The sequence below is a fragment of the Rattus norvegicus genome, chromosome 9, assembly GCF_036323735.1.
Source record: "Rattus norvegicus strain BN/NHsdMcwi chromosome 9, GRCr8, whole genome shotgun sequence".
Taxonomy (NCBI): Eukaryota; Metazoa; Chordata; class Mammalia; order Rodentia; family Muridae; genus Rattus; species Rattus norvegicus.
The window spans coordinates 96,346,561-96,369,815 of record NC_086027.1 but is presented as its reverse complement, the minus strand read 5'-3'; the positions used below and the strand labels follow the sequence as shown (position 1 = coordinate 96,369,815).

The 23,255-nt window shown below is 45.6% G+C and overlaps 1 protein-coding gene and 1 long non-coding RNA gene across 4 annotated transcripts in view; one reads left to right on the top strand and one right to left on the bottom strand.

Annotated features, from left to right (window-relative positions):
• The window catches only part of Trpm8 (transient receptor potential cation channel, subfamily M, member 8), a 122,393-nt gene that overhangs the window by 68,144 nt on the left and 30,994 nt on the right, over nucleotides 1-23,255 (bottom strand). The window contains exons 2-5 of one of the 2 annotated variants that reach the window (XM_039082997.2): nucleotides 22,674-22,821; nucleotides 22,427-22,573; nucleotides 5,216-5,337; nucleotides 1,319-1,392 (exon numbers count right to left, since the gene is read on the bottom strand). In XM_039082997.2, coding sequence (XP_038938925.1) covers nucleotides 1,319-1,392; nucleotides 5,216-5,332 — 191 coding nt within the window. In that variant the 5' untranslated portion in view covers nucleotides 5,333-5,337; nucleotides 22,427-22,573; nucleotides 22,674-22,821. Of the gene's footprint in view, nucleotides 1-1,318; nucleotides 1,393-5,215; nucleotides 5,338-18,100; nucleotides 18,134-22,426; nucleotides 22,574-22,673; nucleotides 22,822-23,255 lie in introns of those variants that run through there. The other variant, NM_134371.3, reaches the window with a different exon arrangement.
• On the top strand, nucleotides 12,620-15,313 carry LOC108351971 (uncharacterized). 2 transcript variants are annotated; one of them, XR_001839888.3, is made up of 3 exons: nucleotides 12,620-12,774; nucleotides 14,246-14,330; nucleotides 15,032-15,313. It is a non-coding gene; the product is annotated as an uncharacterized LOC108351971 (long non-coding RNA). The 2 variants fall into 2 exon arrangements; XR_001839890.3 differs by having other exon boundaries at nucleotides 12,655-12,734.

The window sequence follows — 23,255 nt, the reverse complement described above, 5'->3', positions numbered from 1 at the left end:
CACCCAAGCTCATGGCAGGGTGGCAGATACCCCATTTTTCCTTGCTACAAGGAAAGGCTTGACAGGCTCTTGAGCCCTTGTTCCTGTTAAAGATAGGGGTAACGTCTTAAACGACCTTTTGACCAAGCAAGTTGTCTATCTCCTTTATGGGCTAATTGCCCTCCAAGGACCAATATGCATGACTCATTTAGAAACTAGAGAAGAGGCTTACCAGGAAAGGACTCAGTGGATAGACACGTGGAGGAGGGGCAGAGATAGCAGTGTAGGGTGTGGGGGTGGGGGAGCTGGGGAGGATGGGAGGCACTGTCACCCTACTTCATATCCTCAGAACAAAAGTTCTATATCCATCTCTATTGTGGTCCTGACCCATGCTTGGCTATTTGCAGTTTAATGAAGAATCATTATAGCCGGAAATTCAGTTCACTGGTGACACAAGCCATATTTCAAAAGATCAGTAGTTACATGCCACTACCATGCTCATAGCACGTAGGAAACAGGGAGTTTTATTGCAAAGAGCTGCAGTTGCAGATACTGGACTTCCTGATTCTACTTAGGACCCAAGAAGTGAAAGTAGATCAGATCCATGGGATTCCCACTTTGAGAGTGTGAGCAGGTAGCTGCTAGGCTACACAGTGTCTCAAAGGTGCCCAGCAGAGGAGAGGTTCCAGCATCTTCCTCCAGGGACCATTCAAGAAACAGACATGCACTAGGGATGGGAGTGAAGGGTTCATCTGGGCTTAGTCCACGTGTAGCAACCCCAGGGTCTCAGCAGGGATCTTTGGCCTATGTCATCTAGTTTGTCAAATAATGGTGAAATAGGGTATCAGTATTTCTTCATTTGAGACCCTTGTCTTATATCACACAGGATCAAATCTGTCATTTTCTCACCAGATCATTGACATTATAAAAGCCCCCCAATGTGTGTTAGGTTCGTGGGGTCCCCCAAACACAGGAGACTTGGGGTAGCAGAGAAACACACAATTAGAAGGGAAGTTCCGAGGACCTCAGCTGGGAAGGAGTGACCCTCAGCAGTGGAGAGTGTATGGCTTTGCTTGCACAGTGTTGTGCCACAGAGTGGACGCCTTCCTAGGCTGTGGCAGTACCACAGGGAATGACATTCGCTCTCAGTGACTTTGGCAACTGCTATAGTGCTAACGCTAAAAGACAACAGGGAAGGACAAGGCCAGGGAACAACTACAGGCGTGTCTTGTCAAATCCAAGCTAATCACACACCATCCAAGAGAGAACTCTGTACTAACAGCTGGTGGCGCTCTACTCTGAATCACAGAAGCAAAAGCGGAGAAAAGCTGTGGCTTACATGGCCTTGGAGTCTCTGGTAAAGAAGACGCATTCTCGTTTTTTAAAATTTGCCTGAATAAAATTCACCAAATCCTGTGAAGAGAAAAACACGGAGTAATCTGTTACTCATTTGTTCTCAGACCTGCTGGTATTAACGGATGCTATGCTCTAGCCCTCCTTCAAAGATTGCCATGGCAACCTCTTTGTTTCTTTTACTGTAGTCTGGGTTTACTTTTAATGACACATACATTTAAACTGATTCACTAAATGAAAATGCTTCCAAAAGATGCATAGAATGGTCTTATGTATAAATGGCATACACACACACACACACACACACACACACACACACACACACACACACGTTTTTTAGTCTTCACAGTTATCAGGAAACAAAAGTGTTGGATGATAGTTTGGGATTAGAAAAACTATCTCTGCACATTTCCGTGCCTCTTCCACTCGCTTTTTAAAAAGGTTTTTCCCAAATGCCATCCATTTGAATTCATTCTACGGTGGGCAAAGTGGTTAGGCACAACTGGAAACTACTTGCAACAGTTAGCCAAAACCTTTAGAAGCCAGCAGCCTGTCTCACGTTGGCAGAGACATTTGAAAACAGTATTTTGAAAATACATTCCTCACAGTGAGAGAATTTGCAGCAGCTACGTACCATATGTATTGTGGTCAGAATACAAAAGGACCGTCAATCAGTAAAAACAAAGCAGATAGCCCAATAGGAAAACATCAAGAGACAGAGGAGATAAGAAAAAAAGGGGGCCCACAGGAAAGCCATGGATGCATGGAAAGCTCACCCAGAAGAAGAAGCCATTTTACATGCACCAGGTAGACAAAGCCTAGCACGACAGTTGGCTGCCATGGAGATGAGGAGGAAGGTGAAGGATTTCACATCTCACATCATCAATGGATGAGAGAGTAAACCGGCACCACTCACGACTACTGCACAGGAAGCCATTTCTCTGAGGACCCATGAAGAGGAGAGCAGTGTCTCACGAGACACCTCTACTCAGTTCATCCATCCTCCGGGATGTCTAGTCCTGATAAAGTGGGGCTGCTAGGGGCTTCCCTTTCCTGAAGGCCCCTGTCAATTGCGGGTCATGGGTGCTGGCAGCTGAAGAACTCAGACACCTTCCAGTACAAGTGGCCTTACAAGATAGACTGGCTCTGAAGCCAGCCCTAAGTTCTTGTCCCCTGCAGCATGGCCAGCACTAGGTATGCACTCCAAAAGGTGCGGGTTCCTCTCCTGGATGGAGTCCACCACGCATCCCCAACTCCTACACTGACAAGTCCACTGGGGACCCTCACTTCCTTCCTTACTCTTTGAACATGAGTGACCCCATCCTTGGTTATCAGGCACTGGGGATCCTTGCCTCCTTCCTTACTCTTTGACCATGAGTGGCCCCATAAATTTTATCAGTCCTCAACTCAAAGCACATTTTTTACAGATAAATCCAGTGTACACATCCAAGTACACTGAATAGTCTTCCGCCCAACACCAAAAGTCAGAAACCCAAGAATCTGCTTCTTTGAGGTTGGATAAGCATAAGCCCATAATAAAGTTCACATAGCAGAACAAAAATAAATTTACAGGTGCAAGTGCATTGGCATGGACCTGTCCCCCAAATAGTAGTGTGGAGCAAAAACTAAAGAACTCACAAAAGAGTGCTGGTAGACACAGCTGCACTTGTTCAAACAGAGGCTCTCTGCTTCCTAGGCTGGAGGTGGTTCTGAGGTAGTCGTGGTGATAGCTTCTGGAAGCTGGGAAGCTACACACCTATGTCTATTCCCCAACAAAACTTAGGGTGAACACTGTTCCTGTGCACCCCTGCATAAGAAGCTTTTGCAACTCTGTGCTGCCCAGCTTTCCCCATAAGAAAGGTCTTCCACTTAGATGACGTTGAGTCCTCCTAATCTGAAGGACAGAACTCCATAGCTGTGCGAAGCGCAGAATGATCCTGGAAGGAGGCTGGCTGATGGTTTCTTTTTAATGATTTGTTGCTAAAAACCTCCCTCTGAAGATGCACTCTCTGGGAGGTATCTATGCGCTTACGGAGCAAACCAGAACCCCGGAACCTAGAAGTCTCAGCCTTCATCCCACTTCCAAGGACCCCAGTCCCAGAGGCCAGTGGTCCTTTGAGAGAGCCTTCCAGTACTAGGGTTGGGGTCAAAAGAGAATAAGGAGGAGGAGAACGAGAGGAAAGCCTGAGAATTCCAGAGAGGCCCCCATTACCTTTGCTCACTCTGTCACCATACAGCACCAAAATGTCTCTCTACGGTGACTCTCAGTCTTGGGGCTGTACAAGGCCAGGGGGGCTTTCGAGGATGGGCACCTCTTTACGTGCTGAGTCCTGCGTGCTTCTCTCCTCTCCTCCAGCCTTGGGATGTAGGTCTCAGCTGGAGGAAGGCACAGGCTTTTGCTGTTCCCTTTTGTGAGTTTGCTGACAGCTCAGAGACCCACACAATCCACCAGTCTGATCAAAATCATGGCATCTCTGGCCACCCTGACCCTCCTGACACACACTCCGGTTCCTTCTCCTTCTTTATAAAGCTAATTCCTACTTCACCATCAAATGCTGTAGTCAGTAGAAGTTAGACATCAGACTATGGTGTTCTGACAAATAAAAGCACGTGTCAAGCTTGATAGACAGCTGCTAGGAGAGGGACGCATGTGGCACAGGTAAAATTCAACAGAGATAGCCCCCTGGTATCCAACCAAGCTGTTTCCAATATAAGCCATGGCCTAACAGCAGTGCCAGCGCTGACTCAGAATGAGGAGAGATGGGCCAGAGAAAACAACCCAAGGCAAGAGCACTGCCAAAGAGAACAACTTGAGATGAGAACATGGAGTCACAGCTCAGTCCCAAACTGGGACGGGAGGTTGTGGGAACTATGGTTGTGAAAACAACACTGAAAACATGACCAAAATGCAGAGAATCAATGACTCTAGGCAGCCTGGCCCCAGATAGAGCATCTACAATGTCCCTACACCTAGTGCTTGAGGAGCTAGCCAAGGGACTGGGAAGATTGTAGGAACCAGGTCCAAGATGTCTGCTGCATGATGTCTTCTGAACAGGAGGACAGAGATGGTTTTCCCTTGAACTCTATGGCTGCTTGCCCAGGACCTGCAGAGTCCACACTAATCGACATGTCAACATGGATGGAGGAAAATCTCATAAAGGCCCACCCCTATCCAGAAGAACAACAGGTAGTCAGCTGCTCCTAGGAGAGGGTGATACTAGGGCTGGAGAGATGGCTCAGTGGTTAAGAACACTGACTGCTCTTCCAGAGGTCCTGAGTTCAATTCCTAGTAACCACATGGTGGCTCACAACCATCTGTATTGGGATCTGATGCCCTCTTCTGGTGTGTGAAGACAGTGATAATGTGTACCCACATTCATAAAATTAAGATTTTTTTAAAAGGGTAGTACTAATTATATCCAATAAGCTACATACACACACACACACAGACACACACACACACACACACACACACACACACACACACACACACACACACATCAATATAGAAGAAGATGTTATAAATTCAGTAGGGTGTTTCTGGGAGGGCCAAACATGGGAGGAGTTAGATGGGGAAGAGGGACGAGAGATGATTCTACTACAACTATACTATACTCATGAAATCTTCAAATTTCACCAGAAAAAAAAAACAATGATTAAAGAAACATAGTGTTTAAATTTCCCTAATGATATATTAAGATGATAGTTATCTTTAACGAGAAATGCTTGAAATACAGTACAGCAGTGAACATGCTTCTATGTTCTACAGAAAGAGCTGGTAAAACAAATACTACCCAGGACACAAGAGATTATCTTTTTAAAGATGGCAGATTGGTCACCCAATAACCCTAGCTGTGACAAGGTGACCTCAGTGTGGACTTACACTTTCACTGTAGGACACGTCTGTGCTCCGAGACACGCTGGAGTACAGGGTCCGGGTGCTGCCCAGAGTTCCATTTCTGCGGCTCCTCATGCTGAGCCTGGCTCCCTCGAAGGACATCTTGCCTGCAGAGATTTGAGGACAAGCAGGTTACAGGCAGTAAAAGGGCTTCCCTGGAAGCATGCACCCTGGAGTCCCTTCCTGCCACTCTCCTGTCTTTGGCATGTGCCTCACTCAACAGTATCACCGTACCCTGCACCTATAACCTCTCATCTTCTGAGACATGTCATGCACATTCTGTGGCACATGTGGAGGTCAGAGGCCAGCTCCTGAGTATAGGTTCTTTCCTTCCACAATACATTCCAAGAACTGAACCTAGGTCTTCAGGCTTGCATGGCAAGGACTCTCGTTTGCTGAGCCAGCTTGCTGGCCTCTGACTGGCATCAGGTGTCAGCCAGATCATGGCCACCAAGTGGAGGAAGGACCCTGGCTCTGATTCAGTCAAGCAAGGCCTTAAGGTGGCATGCCCCAGGTCTCCCTGAGACTCTGAAGCTATGTGTGAGTCCCAGGGACACTGGGTGCCTCTCACCAGTGTGGGCATCAGGAAGCTTGACTGTCCTGAGGCGAGTCTTACCATCCTCGCTGTTCTCACCTGGGGACACTCATCTATGCTGACAGAGGTCCATTCCCTCATGTCTCCTAAAGTCTCACCTGCATTCTATCTATGCTCCAGACTAAGGCCCACTAACCATACCACGTGAACCATAAATGCAGCGACTGGACATTTCCACAGCAAACTCGCCATCCTTCTTCTAGACCCTCATTCCTCATTGCTTTCTCCTTGGGACCACTGAATCCTAGACTGCCCTCTTTCTCCTGAGTTTCTGCAATTTCGACAGTAGCCACCCAGGAGCCCTGCTGCCTCCCTATCCTGACTTCGCCTTCCTTTCCCTCTGCACCCTGTTCCTCCCATGGCCCCTCCTTTCCCATTTGCATCCCTACCCTCTGTCTGGAACCCTCTTCCCCAGATTCCCTCTATCTGGTCATCCCTGCTCACCTTCCAGGGCTCCGCTCACAAGCCCTTCCTTGGGGCTTATGTTCCATAAAGCCCAGGCTGGGGTAATGTGCTCATGTGTTCTTGGAGTGCCTTCTACCCTGAACCAAGCCATCACAAGACAAATTTATTGATCTTCCTGGCCCTTATTGGCTCACTTAGGTCAAAGCCATGCCTGTTCTGTTCCCTACTAGACATCTAAAACCTGGCAATGTGCCAGAAGTATACTCATATACACATTCATTAGCTGAGTCAGTTGAGTGAATCAGGACTCCCTCACAAATCCTGCAGGACAACCTCCATGTCACCTCTTGTAACCTCTGAGTGTAGAGCTGTTTCTAGCACACAGAGTTGACCCACAGCTCTGGGCCCTTGACGTCTCCACCCAAGATCAATGTTTCCAGGCGCATCACAAACTCTCCTGAGCCACAGATATTAGGAGCTCCCCTAGAACCCAGGCAGAGTATGCAGCCCAAACTGGTTAAAGCGCTAAGTGCGTCCTTTACTTCTCCCCCCCAGGCATTTCAAAGAGCACACGGAGTATTAATTGGTACTTCCCATACATTACTACAAAACCGCAAATCAATCCTGTGACGTATTTGAGGTGCCTCCCATACAGAAAATTGCTTCTGAGCGGGAAACAGATGGTCAGGGAGCAATTTCATTTGCTCTGCACCGAGAAACTTTATTGCCCTGCAAATGAAAAAGTGTGTCTATTGCTTTCCACTCTCCACCAAACTAGAACCCAGGACGCCATGGAAGCCGTGCGCTTGGCAGGCCTCCCTCATTTTTCTTTTCAGGCATTTGTCTCTAAACCTCATCTGAGGTCAACTGACAGTCCAGGTCATTTGAACCCAGGCACTTTTTATGATGTCTTGTGTAACACATGGTGCAGGTGCACATGTTTAATGATCCTCTAGACATATTTCTGGTGTGAAAAAAATAAAATAAATGTTTGGAAGGAGAGATAGAAGGCCCCAAAGAAAAGACTGGAAGGGAGCTCCCAGGGAAAGGGAGAGGGGCTTAGAAGAGAAGGCCTGAGGGGAAGCCCCTGAAAGGGAAAGAAAATTAAATGCATCCAAAGGAGGGAGACCTGGAGAGACTAACCAAAACCAGAAAGGCCAGGAAGGAGAGAGAATCAATCAGTGTCTGCAGAGAGCTTTTGGGGGCCCACTTTTGGAAACTTGGCAAGAATTTGACATCAGGCCAGGACAAAAGGAGTAAGCTCAATGTGGGAACCTGACTTTGGCCTCGGGCTCAGGACATAGTTTCTGAGTCCTTCTGAGTCCTTTCCTTTCCCTCCGCCATCTTGAGCACTATGCTTTCTCGCCGTGTCGTCTCACAAGACTTTCAGAATCAAGCGATTCCTGTCAAAGAAATAAGAGCAAAACCATCCTATTCCTCGGTGGATTTAGATGAAAACTGGCAATAATATCAGGCACAGCTCTAAGAGAAAACACTGGAGGAGAACGAAGCTGGATCTGTAAGGATTCACACAATGGCAAGACTGAATTGTGGTCATTGATCAATCCTACCAGATGGATTTCAACATTTAACCTGGAGACTTGCTTGTGTCTAAATAAGGGTGTTTTGTCCAGTAATGAAATTTAAAACCTTTCAAAAAAAAGGAAATAGTTTCAAATTAAGAACATTTACGTTTGAGTTAATAAGAAGCTCAGAGCAGGCTCAGCGGAGGCCCGGAGGCCTGTGTGGCATTCCTTTTGTCTCGATCATCCTGACCAGCCTCTAGAAAGGTGTTTATGGGATTTTCTTTATTGCCTTGCTTATGACCCAGACCTGATCTTATTAGTCTGCATGTACTTAAAGTGGTATAAAAGCAGACCAGAAAATAATAAACGCGCTTCAGCCTCAGAACTGACTGGGGTCATGCTACAGTGTTGTCTTTTTTTCTTTTTATTCCTCACTCCTGGCCTGGAGGACCTGTTGACTGACTGAGCTGGTTTGGTCAAGTGTCTACACCCAAATGCTCAACCACACCCAATAATCCGGAGCCTGCTAGAAAAATGGGTCAAGGACTGAAATCTAAATCCATTACAGGGAATACAGTCTCTAATTAACACAAATATTGTTCAGTCTTTCTGTAAATACACAGGAAGAGTTCATCAACAACAAGGAACAGGCCTGGATTTGAGGACGGCGGTATTATGTGTAGAGAAGAGGGCAGACACCCTCAGACAATGGGGGTGAACAATGCGGTTCAGTTCCTGCCAAGTCATTGGTGAAAACATAGCAAGCTTACATCTCACAATCAGCACAGCAAACTTTGAAAATGACCTCAGTTGGCTTGAGGGAGTCCAGATAAAAGAATTAGAAATAAATTTAACAGTTAGACTGGTCAGATTCCTTCAGTAACACATTCCCTGGTGGCTTGGGTACATTCCAGTGGATGGCCCTACACCCATGAACGTATTGGCAAATGCTGTACAGTGGGAGTTTTTAAAAGTACATTAAGTCAGGAGGGAGCAGAGATGGGGGCGGGGGAGGATGTTGGAATACTTGGAGAAGACAGAGTGAGGTGGATTCAATGAAAACATATTATATGCATGAAAATCTCAAACAATAAAAGGTGTTATCCCAGGAGCTGAAGAGAGGGCACTGTCGGTAAGGTACTCACATCCCAAGTGTGAAGACCTGAGGTTAGGTCCTGAGAAGCCACATTAAAAAGCCGGCCGTGGTGGTGTGCATCAGTAGTCCCACCAAGAGCAAGATACCCGTGGCAGAGACAGGCAGATCTTTGGCCAAGTTCCAGGACAGGGAGACCTTGTCTCAAACAGAAGGTAAAAGGTGGCTAAGGGTTGGCACAGATTGCTTTCTGACATTCACATGTGTGCACAGGTACACTCGCATGTATGTGAGTCTACTTGCACACACACACACACACACACACACACACACACACACACACACATACACAGAGAGAGAGAGAGAGAGAGAGAGAGAGAGAGAGAGAGAGATACACTTGGAAGATGTCCAATACTGAGTTATTTGCCTCAGGGAGAAATGGGATCAACGTACTTTTCCATCGCCAGGAAACCGTTTCTCCCAGAATAGGCAACTGATGGGCATGACAGGAGTTGTCTTGACAATGGCTAGGGCTTCTTGAAAGTAGGAAAAGAGCAAGATGACAATAACAAAAAAAATCACTTGGATTTTGGGCTTGTGCTTAAATCCTACCCATGTGACCTCGAAGGAAAGCTCCCAGACACAGCTCCCTGTTTCAGGGAAGTGAGGTAACATGCTTGCTGTCAAGGCCACTATCAAAGGTATCACATGTAACATTCCAAAACACATGGATGCAGATCCACCAGGTGCTAGCCATGCTGTGTGACCAGAGGGGGGCTAGGCTTGGCTTTAATTCTAGCCTTTAACTTTTTATGTTTTCCCAAATTATACACATCATGTATGTCACTGGAGAACGTCTTTAATGGAAAGGAAGTCATCTTGGTTCTGGGTAAGATGACCTCTGACATTAGCTGTATTCCTCTCCTAGGAGACAGGGGATGACAGAGTGAAAACAGCCACACAAAGGTCCTGTCCCCAGAGCAAAGGGAGAGGAAGGCAGAGCCAGGGGAGAGAAGGCCATGATGGATCTGCTTGCCCTAAGGAGGTGGTATCAAGTGTGGATCTTGGGGAAGACAACTAACAGATAGTGGGAGACCAAAGTCCAGGGTAAATATCAGAATATAATACTATTAACAATAACAACAGAGAGACCAGAAGGCACTTCAAGGGTAGATGGGAGCAATGAGAAATTGGAGACAAGATGATCAAGGAGAACCGTGAGTCTGTCCAAGAATCTCACTTAGCAGCCAGAAATGTGACTTGGAGAGTCCCCTCAGAGATCCCTCTCCACATTAACAGGAGCAGAGCAGCCTTAATTGGGTTTTGTATTTGTGGGTCAGTTTCTTTACATCGGATACAGATGCAAGCAGATGGAGCCCTTGGTCCTCTCTGCCCATTCTGATCATAGGAGTGCACAGCTGACCAGAGGAACCTCTGTGGTCTTGTCTCTTGGAGTAGAAAGGGAGCTGTTGTTTCACTCAAGAAAAAATAGATTATAGATGGTTTATTGCCAAATATAAACCTGATGCATTTGTTTATGCCAGCCTGCCCTACAACTTGGAACTAAACCTTCATAGAGAACTTGAAAGACAGGTGCCATAACCACAGGTTCTAATACAGTACAACACAGCATGGCATGATATTCTCATGCTATCTGATTTGCAAGCTTTTTGAGGAATTACCAGAAATGCTATTTTGGATGCCGTTTCTTTCAATAAGGGGTACTGACATTCTACCATTCAGTAGTCTTCTTGAAATATGTTTCAAGTCCAGGGCTTCTTGATTAATCTACCGTTCCACATGAGTGTGGCTCTCTAAATCATCAGACTCTGGGTAGCAGCAGGACAATGAAGGCAAGAAAAATGGCAGACACTGCCTGATGTGGGCCAACCCATCGAGATGACCACCATGAATAAGACTCCACTAGACAAATGGCGTGGAATTATGTCCTGCAAGGCTGAGTGGTGATTTTTGATAAGGATAATTTCATGCAATTCATGAAGGCTGCTCTGTATGCTTTTCTACTTCTAAAACATCATAGAGGTAGGAGCAGGAGAGATGGCTCACAGGCTCAAAGTGCCTGCTGTCTTTTCCTAAGGACCAGGGTCATAGCCATTTGTAACTCCAATTCCAGAAGAATCTGATGGCCTCTTCCAACCTCCAAGAGCAATGCACAAGTACATTCATTCAGGTGTACACACACACACACACACACACACACACACACACACAGACACACACACAAACAAATAAAAGTAACTTTTTTAAAAAAAAGTCATGAATATAGGAATGAAACATGAACAGTCTGGTGTCCTCTACTCTTAGGATTCAGAAGTTCATAGAGAAATGGAAGACATACTTTCCCATAACAATGAAAACCATGTGTGGAGAGGGCATCAGATAAACACATTGAAGAAACATCTGCTAATCAAGCTTAACAATGGAGGGAGAAAGAGCTACCATGATACAGAAAGTACCCTAAGCAAGAGCTTGTGGGACTGAATAAAAACAAGGCTGAGGCTGGACTCCCTAATAACCAGCAACTAACACACCCTCTCACGTCTCTGTCTCTTCATCACTGAGGCTGTGCCCAGCCCATGGGTTTACTGAGAGAACTAAAAAAGACAATGTCTTTGCATCAGACTAGTATGGTGTTTGAATGGCAACAGTGCCGGAGCTCTATCATTCCTGCTAAACTAGTGTTGGGACCTTGTGAGAACAGGGAAAGTGACATATGAGGGGAAGTAAGGTGTTAGGACGGTTGTCATTACATTGGTTGTTGAGAAAACCTAATTAGATTTGCATCCTAAAGGCCCAGAAGCAGAGGGGAGTACATGCAAAAGAGCTGGTAAGATAGGGGAGGGTTCTGTGAGCAAGAGGTGATGGGAATGGGGGCATCACTCATTAGACAAGGAAGAAAGTGGCTGTTAGCAGGAGTTGGCTCCTTGAGAGATGTTAGGCTGAGCTAACTATTGCCAACAGAAACAGAAAGCAACCTACATTCTCACCGTGTACCACTAACTGGCTTCTAAAAAGAAGGTTAGTGTTTCTGTCTGCCAGTTACCATGACACTCGTCACCCTACTTTATACTACAATGCCAAACTTCATCTGCCTTCAGCCCAACTTTTGATTAAGTTCTTCTTTTTGTTACAGGTTTTTACCTTTGAGGAAAAATAATATCATCCTATTTAGTGATCATCTCTGCATCTTATACTCTCATAGGTGGCCCTCTTGGCTTTATGGCAGGCCTGGCCCTTCCTCCCTGACATGTGTAACCTGGACTCATCCATCAGCATCAGAAAAACACCATGGAGAAGATTTCAATGGAGCACAATGGAAAATGTGTATGTTAGGAGATGGGTATCCGTTGAGGGTCTTTGTAGAGAGTTCCCGTATGGACAACTTGACTGGTATTACCCCCAATGCTGCAAACTTGATTCTGTTTTCATTGATTTTTTTGAACCCTGTAAAGTAAACTCTGTAGACAGCCTCACTGATGTTCTCCCTGCCACAATTAGGCTTTTGTCTTTAATTCATCATGGTTAATATTTTATTGATTCTGGCTATAAATGGGCCTAAATTTTTCATATTGATCATAAGTCCTTCTCTGTGCAGACTCAAGTTTGTTTTTGATTCCTGGAAATCATATTGTTGTTTTCTGACAACAGCCTCCCCTGGGCATGGATGACATCACACAAGACTATGTTTCTCCAGATCTGTAACAGGTCACAAAGGCAACTGTGAGGGAAAGAAAGGGCATGTGACCTCTCAAAGTGAAACTCAAGACCTATGAGTAGAGTGGCTCTCAGAACGGCTGTTGGTCCTTGTTTCTACATGAAGCTGATACCCTCATAGACATGCCAAAGACTGGCAGCATCATAGCGGTCAGTGTCAAACCAGAGAAAGCCCTTGAGATGTCAGCAGGTGGGATCCACAGGGTCCTGAATAATAAACACTGAGTCCAGAAGGGAATCAGGAAGGCAGAACACAGGTCGCATAGGATTTGAGATTATAGATTCCAAACCACCCAACAGGGATGAAAGCTCCTGGGTCCATGTTCTTGGCAGCCCAACTGTGACAATCACTGGCTAAGCATTGGGGAACATAGAGATTTGTGTAAGGAACCATCATTTCAGAAGCAGATGTCAAATGTGCGGGAGTTGTGAACAGGATAAATCCCTAACGAGCTAAGCAAACATCAGAACATTTACAACAAAAGTCCCACTGGTTCTGAGGCAACAAAACAAACAGGTCCAGTAGTATCGAGAGGTTCCTTCAAGATAAGACTAAGCATCAAACCATCCAGTCAGTGTAGCAGGGAAACAATGCAAAGAAGGGAGATCAGGATGGTGTCCAACTTCTCACCTCCAAAACTCTCATCTAGAAGGACGCCAGCCTAAGCTACGAAGCCCAGCTCTGGATGGGGAATGAGGGTCGAGGGACAGGAGGATTGATGAAACTAAGGAGTAAATGGAGAAAACATGGCAGGGATATATTTTCGGTTTAGCATTTTGTATTTCACCTCAATGAATAGAGATTTGAAAAGACCTACGGAAAGATTCTGTGACGCAAAGAAAGGAAGAAAGCATGAAGTGAATGGGGGTAAAGTAAGAGAAAGGGCTGTGAAGGTCATGGTGGCTTTGTCCAGCCACATATGGAAGCCTATTTTAGCAGTACTCTGAGCTTACTGATGGCTGAAGCAAAGGGAAGAACGTGGCCAACTGCAAGCTCTACCAGAGCTGGGGAAAAGGCATGAGGCTCACACACACCCTCCCAACCCCCACCCACCCATCCCCCACCCCCACCCCCGAGAGCAGACACCAGTGTAAGAACTGCAGCTGCAACAGGTGGATGGGGACGGTGAGTGTGACTACAAGCAGTCCCAGGGCTTTCCTAAGGATGGGACAATCCCAAAGCCTGATAGCCGTGTGATAAAACTACACACTCTAATGAGTACATGAGAAAATGTGGGGAACATGAGTGACATCTGTGGCCAGTTCCCATCTCAGTTCCCTGGCTTGGGTCTAGTAAAAATCCAGTAGTTAATATGTGATGTTGCAGTTGCAAAGGATAGGAAGGTGGATGAAAATGCACGCCACTTCCCTACTATATGTGTGTGTGTGTGTGTGTGTGTGTGTGTGTGTGTGTGTGTGTGTGTGTAATATATATATATATATATATATATATGTATATATATATATATATATATTTCCCAACACAATGGTAAACTAAAGGAAAATTGTCTCAACGTCCTGAGTCTCGTGGTCAGAAGAATCCTTGGTCTAAGTGTGTAATTCCTACAGTATCATCTACATTATTCCTATAGCATCAATCATGTGAAGCCTTTAGCACCAACCATGTTCCACCTACAGCTCCTACCATGTAATTTCTGCAGCTCCAGTCAGGTAGCACCCGGGGTACCAGACGAAATGTGCCTGCCTCCTATACCATCTTAAATGAAGCCAAATCTGAACACCACAGTAAGTTTCGGTGAGCGTACCTTAAAGTCAGACCCATGAGGTTGGGGGTGTAGAGTTCAGTCAGTTCTAGGATTGATTTAACAGTGAACCCTTTAGCTCTATATTTTCTTCCATATCTCAGTTGTTTTGGTTTACGGTCCTTTCAGAGATTTCTAAGGGATCTAGTGCATTTAGTGGGCTCCTTGTGCCCACCAGGAGGTGGTCTCGGTGAAAATTTACAATCAAGGTAGGTGCTTAGAACGTATCTAAGAGTTGCATTTTCCACAACTTTACAATATGTCATGAAGATGTCCCCTTCCTTCCCCAGGAAGGGGGTATATAGGGTGAGTCTGAGCCTAAGATAGCAGTTCCTCCAACTTTTCACTCAGGCAGCATCAGAGGCTTACATTACAGGCTTACATCACATGCTTACATCACAGGCTTACTGAACAGGCTTACTGAACAGGCTTACTGAACAGACTACTCCCCCCAAACCAGTGGGTCTCAACCAGGGCCCGAGACCATTTAATAAGTTCCTCATTTTGTGGCAACCCCCAACCATAAAATTATTTCACTGCTACTTCATAAGGATCTACTGTTATGAGTTATAATGTAAGTATCTAATATGCAGGATAGCTGATAAGTGACCCCAAAGGGGACATGACCCACTGGTTGAGAAACTGCTCTAGACTCACCCTCCTGTGCTCTGAGTAATTTTGCAGGTACGAGCCACGCTGGTAGAACTTCTGGTCCACACTGCAATGCTACAGATTAGACGGCGAACATCCATTCTTAGTCTGCACTAAAATGTTCACAGAGCATATAATCAAGTCTTTCAAAAACACAGACATGAAGAGGCAGTCTCGTGTAAGCTTTAGATGAGTGTTCCTCCAATGCCAACTTGAAGTCACGAACAGTGCAATCTACTCATTCTAGGGCATAAAACATGTACTCCGCCAGCACAGAAATACTTCCACATGCCAGAAATAAAGAACAGATGTGCCGCATGCCTACTGTGTGCCAGGTTCTGTGCTGAGCTCTCGACTACCTTCCAAAGAGAACCCCTAATATGGATGAGAAAGATGAGAAAGACAAAACACAGAGAAGCCAACTTGTCCAGAGTCCCACAGTTGATAAGTAAAACGTAAAGGCTCCTACCCAACCATGCTATCCCAAATCCCAACCTTGAAACTGAAAGTAGCTTTGTACCACTTCCTTATCTCTTTAAGAAGATAGAGATTGTCTTTACTGTCATGTTAATGCACTACCAATTGTAAACCATTGGAAAGCTATTTTGTGACTGAGAGGTTAAGGCCACCACAAGACCATGGCCCACAGAATCAACTAACCAGGGCTCACAGGGACTCACAAAGGCTGATGACAATGAGGGAGGGAGCCAGTATGGATCTGACCTAGGTCCTATGCATATATACTATGGTTGTACAGTCTGCTGTTCACGTAGGCTTTCTAACAGTGGGAGCAGAGGCTGTGTGCCTAGTCTTATTGTAATGTGTTATGGAATGTTTGGTATATATCCCTGGGAAGCCAGCTCTTTCCTGAAGGGAAGCAGAGAGTGGATTTGGAAGAAGTGGGAGGAAGGGAAGAGGAACTAGGAGGAGTGGAGGGAGAAGAAAATGTGGTTAGAGGTGATATATGAGAGAAGAATAAAAAAAGAACGGAAGCAAGGAAGAACAAAAGGAAAGAAAGAAAGAAAGAAAGAAAAGAAAGAAAGAAAGAAAGAAAGAAAGAGAAAGAAAGAAAGGAAGGAAGGAAGGAAGGAAGAAAGAAAGAAAGAAAGAAAGAAAGAAAGAAAGAAAGAAAGAGAGAGAGAGAGAGAGAGAGAGAGAGAAAGGAAGGAAGGAAGGAAGGAAGGAAGAAAGAAAGAAAGAAAGAAAGAAAGAAAGAAAGAAAGAAAGAAAGAAAGAAAGTTTTGTTTGTAGAGTTGTAGAGACTGGCCACTGTGGCTTTTTAAAGTTGTGTGTGTGTGGGCAAGGAGGAGGGGTAGCTTGCATATGGAAGTCAGAGGACAATGTACAGGAGTTGGTTCTCCCCTTCCAATATGTGGGTTCTGGGGATTAATCTTACATCCCCAGGCTTGGATGAAGTCACCCTCACGCACTGAACCATCTCACCAGCACCCCTGTGTCTTTTACTACTAGTGCTAATAAATAATTTTTGTAATCTATAAGTCCTCATTAGCAATGGAATGGTCTCACATTCTCTGGAGCAGACACACGTGGGAATCCGGGATGCTATTGTCTTCGTACAATATTAGTTTTGGCATGTCTTTCCAATTACCTCTTGGCTTGACTTTCTCAGCGACCAAACTGGTCCTAAGATGCCATTTTCAAGAGAGGAGACGCTAGTTTGTTCTCTGGGAACACTCCAGAGGGGCTGGCACCAACTCCTGCTCCTGCTTCTCTCTTCCTTTCATCAATTATTCATTGTAATGGGGAGAGTGACACTTCAGAGACTTCAGATACATGTGACACCACCCAGAGACCTCCATCCCACAATCCTTGTTCTGGCAATAGCACGTGTGTGCAGAGGTGTACAGATATATAGGGGATCATCTTGACCCTAAAGCTAAAACTAAAACTTTTGTCGTGGTGGTGGTTGAAGACATTCTCCTGTTTTTCTCATTGCAACAGGATAGAAGTTTGAACAGATGGGTTAATAACTGGCAAAATGACAAATTTTGTGGAAATTTAAGATTATTGAGCCTAGATGGGGCATAGGGCCCATACCTGTGATCCCAGCCCTTGGGAGGCAGAAGCAGAAGGATCTTTGCAAGTCTGAGGTCAGTTTTTTCTACATATCAAGCGCCACATCAAGTGTCAACAAAACAAACAACAACAACAATAATGATAATATCGGCCGCCCAGGACCCTGCTCTAAGAAGCAGTGGTGAGACCTGGGCAAACACAGGCCAAAGACAGAGCTTAAAGGTGCTACTTACCAAAAAGCCTTCTAGAAGCAGATGGACAGCTGCTTTCATAGATGTCAAAAGAAGCTCCAATTCATATACAAAGAACGTAGTCCTCGATGAGGACAACTTCACTCCAAACTTTAGAGAGTGATAACTATGAAGTCACAGTCTTGAAGCGGCCCTCCCTTCCCTCCCAGGATTCTGAGAAAGTGGAACTCCTGCCATGGTGAGGACACTTGTGTTAGTATGGCACCCGGACACTCTGCAGTCCCAACACCAAGAATGTCCTCGTGAGCCTTAAAGTAAACTAGAAGTGAAATCTTCGCTCATTCACCCAGCCCCTCTGCTTTCTGGTTGACTTCTGAATAATACAAGAGCTGTCCGTTCCGATCAGCTGAGGGATCCAGACAGCCACAGAGAGTCAAGACAAGCCCAGCCTGCTTTCCTTCTTTTGCTAGCAAAGAAAACTTGCTCTCTAAATTCATCCCTTCCTGAGTTAATTCCGTCTCACCAGAGTGTTGATATAAGAAAACTCACTTGATTCAGAGTCCCAGTAGATAGGGGAGTCGTTAGGAAAGTTATTTTGAGCATTTCTGTATCCATTCATCAGGAAAAGGGATCGTGCAATCGTATTTTAAAACCATGCCCCAGACATTCTAGAAGAAATGCCTACATTTATAAATAAACTCAAACGGAGAGGAGGTAATCTGTGAAACAGCATCTCGCCCCTATCCCTTGAAGGAACTAAGAGTTTCAAATCTTGGCAGGAAATGATGCCCTGACCAGAGGTACCAAACTCATCACACCAACTGCAGAAGCCACAGCACGGAGAGAGGGGAGAAAGCAAAAGCGGAGAACATACCGTGGAGCTGCTCAAACAGCCAAGAGCTTCTCTCTCCTCAAACAGCCTGCTTGCCTCTTAGCCCACTGGAGGAGGGAGCACTTTATAGTCACACACACCCCAGCCCAGCCCCGCCTCCCGCACTAAGCTTCTTTGAAGAAAAAGAAGACAGAAAGAGGAAAAAAAAGGAAAGAAAAAGGCACACTGTGCAAGAGCAGTTTCAGCAACTGGATAGAGAGACAAGCAGTGCCTAAGAATGCAGAAATGCTGGGCTAAGGCGGTAATTATTAAATCCCAGTAAGGTGAACACTCCTGATATCCACTCTTGGCTTGCCAAGAGAATTAATTCATACTAAAACCCAATTTCTACAGTTGGTGGCACATTTTAAAAAACCACAAATGAGACGGGAAATACTCATCATGAAAAATGATGAAGTTAATTAGGAAATTAAAATCCTTAATTAAGATTAGAGAAACACTCTTAAATGGAAGTGATTTAACCAGCATTGCTCTTTTGCATATTTGTAGCTTTCCCAGCTCTATCTTTCATTCAGCCTTGAGCGGCCTACGCAGGGCTTAAGAGTGTCACTGAAGCTGAGCTGGACCAGCTTTGCAAATTCACAGATACTCCCACCTAAGTCCCCTTTGCTGTCTGTGTGTCGAGACCAGAAAAGAAGATGCAAGGAGAGAGATGCATGAATGGCCAGTGGATGGGTCTCAGCTTTAAGTCACATTGCCAACATGATGCCTTTGTTCTAACTGGGGGGTCTTCTAGCATTGGCTATTGTCTCCAGTTTATGATTATGTGTGGGGTGTAAGCTATCAACATGTAGAAAGAGGGGAGTGTAGTTTCAAATTTGATAACATGGGCTGAAAAGATATCTCAGCCAATCCATTGACTGCCTGGAAAGCAGAAGGGCTTGGCTTGGGTCCCCGGCATCCACATAAAAGCCGGGTGCAGGCGTGTGTGTGTGTGTGTGTGTGTGTGTGTGTGTGTGTGTGTGTGTGTGATATGTGTGTATACATGTGTGTGTTTGTGTGTGATGTGTGTGTGTGATTTGTGTGTGATATGTGTGATGTATGTTTATGGGATGTGTGTGTGTGGGATGTGTGTGTGGGATGTGTGTATACATGTGTGTGTTTGTGTGTGTGTGATGTGTGTGTGATGCATGTGTGATATGTGTGTGTACGTGTGTGTTTGTGTGTGTGACGTGTGTGTGTGATTTGTGTGTGATTTGTGTGTGATATGTGTGATGTATGTTTGTGGGTTGTGTGTGGGGGGGATGTGTGTATACATGTGTGTGTTTGTGTGTGTGTGATGCGTGTGTGATATGTGTGTGTACGTGTGTGTGTTTGTGTGTGTGTGTCTGTGTATGTGAGAGAGCGAGAGCGAGAGAGACAGAGAGAGAGAGAGGGAGAGAGAGAGAGAGAGAGAGAGAGAGAGAGAGAGAGAGAGAGAGAGAAAGACATGGTTGGCAATCCCAGGATTAGGGAGGTAGAAATGGGAGAATTCTTGGGCCTTATTGACCACCCTGTCAAACTGACTCAGTAAAGGTCCAGGTTCATTAAGAGACCCTATCTCAAAAAATAAAGTGGGTAGGGCTGGACAGATGGTTCAATGGTTAACAGTTCTGGCTGTTCTTCCAGAGGACAAGAATTCAGTTCTCAGCACCGTACAACCACCTGTAACTCAAGCTCCGAGGACTCTAACCCCCTTCCCTGGCCTTGGCAGGCACCTAGATAGACATGACAAACATATCATATATAATCCTAAAATACGGTAGAGAGAAATAGAGAAGTGTCAACCTCTGGCCTCCATGTGCATACTTAAACACACATAAAGCTAGTGGCCTGAGAGGTATAAAGACAAAGGCATTCGAGATTAGGCAGAGGCATATCTAGAAATACTTCTGTAGAGACAGATGTCCGAGCTAGCCCTGGAAGCAGGGCCAGATTCTTCTGACAATTCCCACAAGATGGTATTTTCAGTGCAAAGAGAAAGCCTTTCAAGCAAACAGGGGCAAAAAAGAAATCAGACTGAGGTCTCTAGTGCGAACATGCCAATCACGAGTCAGGTAACAAATGTTGTGACAATGGCCTAGTGCAAGGCAGTGGGGACAGGAGGGTGCATGGAAAATGGAACAAAGGTCTCTTCCTGTAAGCGAGGAAGCCTGTGAGAGGGGATCCTTTCAAAAAGTCAGGCAGGGAATTGTAAAACTCTCAAGATGAACCTTAAGGACTGTAGCATCCCCCACCCCATAATCTCCTTTCCTATCCCACACTCTTGCACCTCAACCTCTAGAAAACCAGTAAACCCAGGCCCTGGAGGCAGCAAGAATCTTCAGAGGAAGCAAGGAATCCAAACACAAACCTAATTAGAAAAATCAAGCAAACTGAAAAGGACTAAGAACAAAGAACAAAGAACAAAGAAAAGGAGAGACATTGGGGTACCCATTCCAGCTCCCTTGTGAGGAATGCCTGTGTCTGTCAAAATGCCATGGGGGAGCCTAGAAGGTCTTGACTTTAAGCCAAATTTCCAAGGGTAGAATCAAAGCGAGTGTTGTCAAATAACCGGGACAGGTTACAACACCGTCATAAAATTTCATCGTGGGCTCAACGTGTAACAAGAGAGAAAACCCATAAGGGCAGAAGACTTGCTACAGTCTGCTGCCTGGAGGCCATGCTGGGAACCTTGAGCTGAAACTGGATGGCATCATGGCTCTGAAGACTCAGAGCCTGACCAGACTTTGAACGTCTGGTAGGAGACTTGAGTGTGCTGTGACAGTGACCATGTGTTGGTCCTTACTGAGAGGGAGAGAGGCAAGGCAACATATCTGTGATCCTGAGTATGGTGGATAGGATGAGAGATGGCCCTGAGGGATAAGAGAGCCTTGGGCAGATGCCTTCTTAGAAGGGTCTCAGACCCTGGAGAGATACCTGCCTTCTAGCCCTACAAGCTGCTTTAGGCTTCCGGCAAGCATTGCTCAACCTCGCTATCTCCTCCAAAATGTGGTGTGTCATTTTTACTATGATCTGAACCATGTCCTTCTAGCATATTACATTGAAGAGCTGACTCTTTGCACCCACCAAGTAAGAGCCTACTTGAACATATGGTCTTCAAAGGGATGATTAAAGGGCTAAGGAACAGTTGGTAAGGTATTAGCCATGCAAGTGTGAGGACCTGAGATGAGATTCCCAGCAGCCACTTAAAAAGCTGGGATTAGGGGGTGCACATCTGTAATCTCTGTGACAGGAAGGCAGAGGCAGACAGCTCTCTGGAGCTCAGTGGCCTGGTAAGTCAATGAGCTCCTGTTCAGTGAGAGGCTGCCTCAAAAACTAAAGTGGCACGTGACTGGGGGAACTCTAACCCTTCTTGTGCATGCCCAACTCTAACCTTCATATGCATGGACACACGTGTGCATGCCCACATGCACCTAGTCATATGAACGCATGCACGTGTCACATAACCATCAGCATCACAACAGCACGCAGCAACGAGGCGATGAAGGCAAGATGTAGCTATTAGATTAGAAGATCCATGGAAACAATGTCCACCCACACATCCCAGGGAGACATCTCAGTGTACCACACTACCAGTCTCCAAAGCCAAGAGGAAAGAGATGACTATTACCACCACGGATGCCAAAGAAAAGCAGAGAAGTCTCATGGATGTTGTGGCATGAGCCTCCACTGTCTCCTCACTTCTTCCCAGCAGAGCAGCTTGATCCAAAAGTACAGAGAAGCATCAGGAGCCAAGGAAACCATTTGAGTCTCCAGATGATGACAGTGGAGCCAGGAGGGACTCCCTTGTTGATTATTTTGTTTGTTTACTAAAGTCATGTTGTTCACTTTGACTCTTAGGTTTTCGTTATCCATCCAAACATTATGTTATCAAAACCGATAAACCATCATCTAGTCAAACCAACCAAGTTCCATTTAAATATTTTTAGCATGTCCTGAAAGCCATCTAGAATCATCTAGAAGTGAGCAAAAGAGTTGAAGAGATGGCTCTGCCAGCCTATATGCTTTCAAGATCTAATTGATAGATCTCCAGGACCCACATAAAAGCCAGGCACTGTAGCATGTACTTATAACCTCACTGCTGGGCAGGTGGAAACAAGTTGACCCACTGGCCAACCAGCCTACCCTAGTCTGTGAGCTTCAGGCAACAGAGAGATCTTGTCTCAAAAAACATGGTGGTGCGTAATCTTGAGAAACTCGTTCCTGGAACCCGGGCCCCCATAGCCTCTGGCAACAGTGAAGTAAGGCAAAAGCAACGTCTCACAGCTGTGCCAGATGTTGTGAATCAGTGATGGTTCAGTGCTTAGCCCTAAACAAGGTACTTACGTCATCCTTCATGAAGCTTAGGGAGCTCTGCAAATGAGAGGGCATAGAGACCATAAGAGCAGGAGCAAAGGAAACAGGCTACAGAATGCTGTCTTCTGGATACCACGAGACCACTCGCAATCATGGATTCTCAACAAACACAGATGCCTGCAGAAGAAAGAGCCCATCAATAGCCAGACAAAGGTGGAAGAGGGTCTCGGAGCTGCTGAATTAAATGAATAGATTCAAGGGAAGGGGGCATTGTTACCTTCACTTATGTTCACGCTGGTGACCCCCCACCCAGGCTCCAGTAGATCGTCTCCAGAGATTCCACAGATGGCTCCCATTAAACCAGTGGATGTCACAACAAGAACAGCAATCATGGATCTGAAAAGGGAACAGGTGAAGGCTGGGGGCTGGGGGGGCAGGGAGGGGAGAGGAGATAAGAGAGTGCTGGGAAGAAGGTAACCAGAATGTATTATCTACCTGTAAAAACTCACCGGAGAACCGACATAATTTAGAAAGAATGCAAGGTAACAGCTCTTTGGAACAAGACCTAAGGTTGACCCCTGGTCTCTGTGTGCGTGCACACCACAGACACACATGTACCTGCACACACTTCAATGCACAAGGTCGTGCACACACACATACAACACACACACATGAACACATGCACATGTGCAAGCACTCACACAAAAGAAAAATAAAATTTGAAAGACGAGGCCTATAAAAGTAAAAATACAGGCGGAGTGGTCTGAGTTTGGGTGTGCAGCCTAAAGGTTTTACCCACAACTTGACAAAATGCCCCATTCATCTAGGTGGTTGCACTATCTCTCAATACCAGGAGATG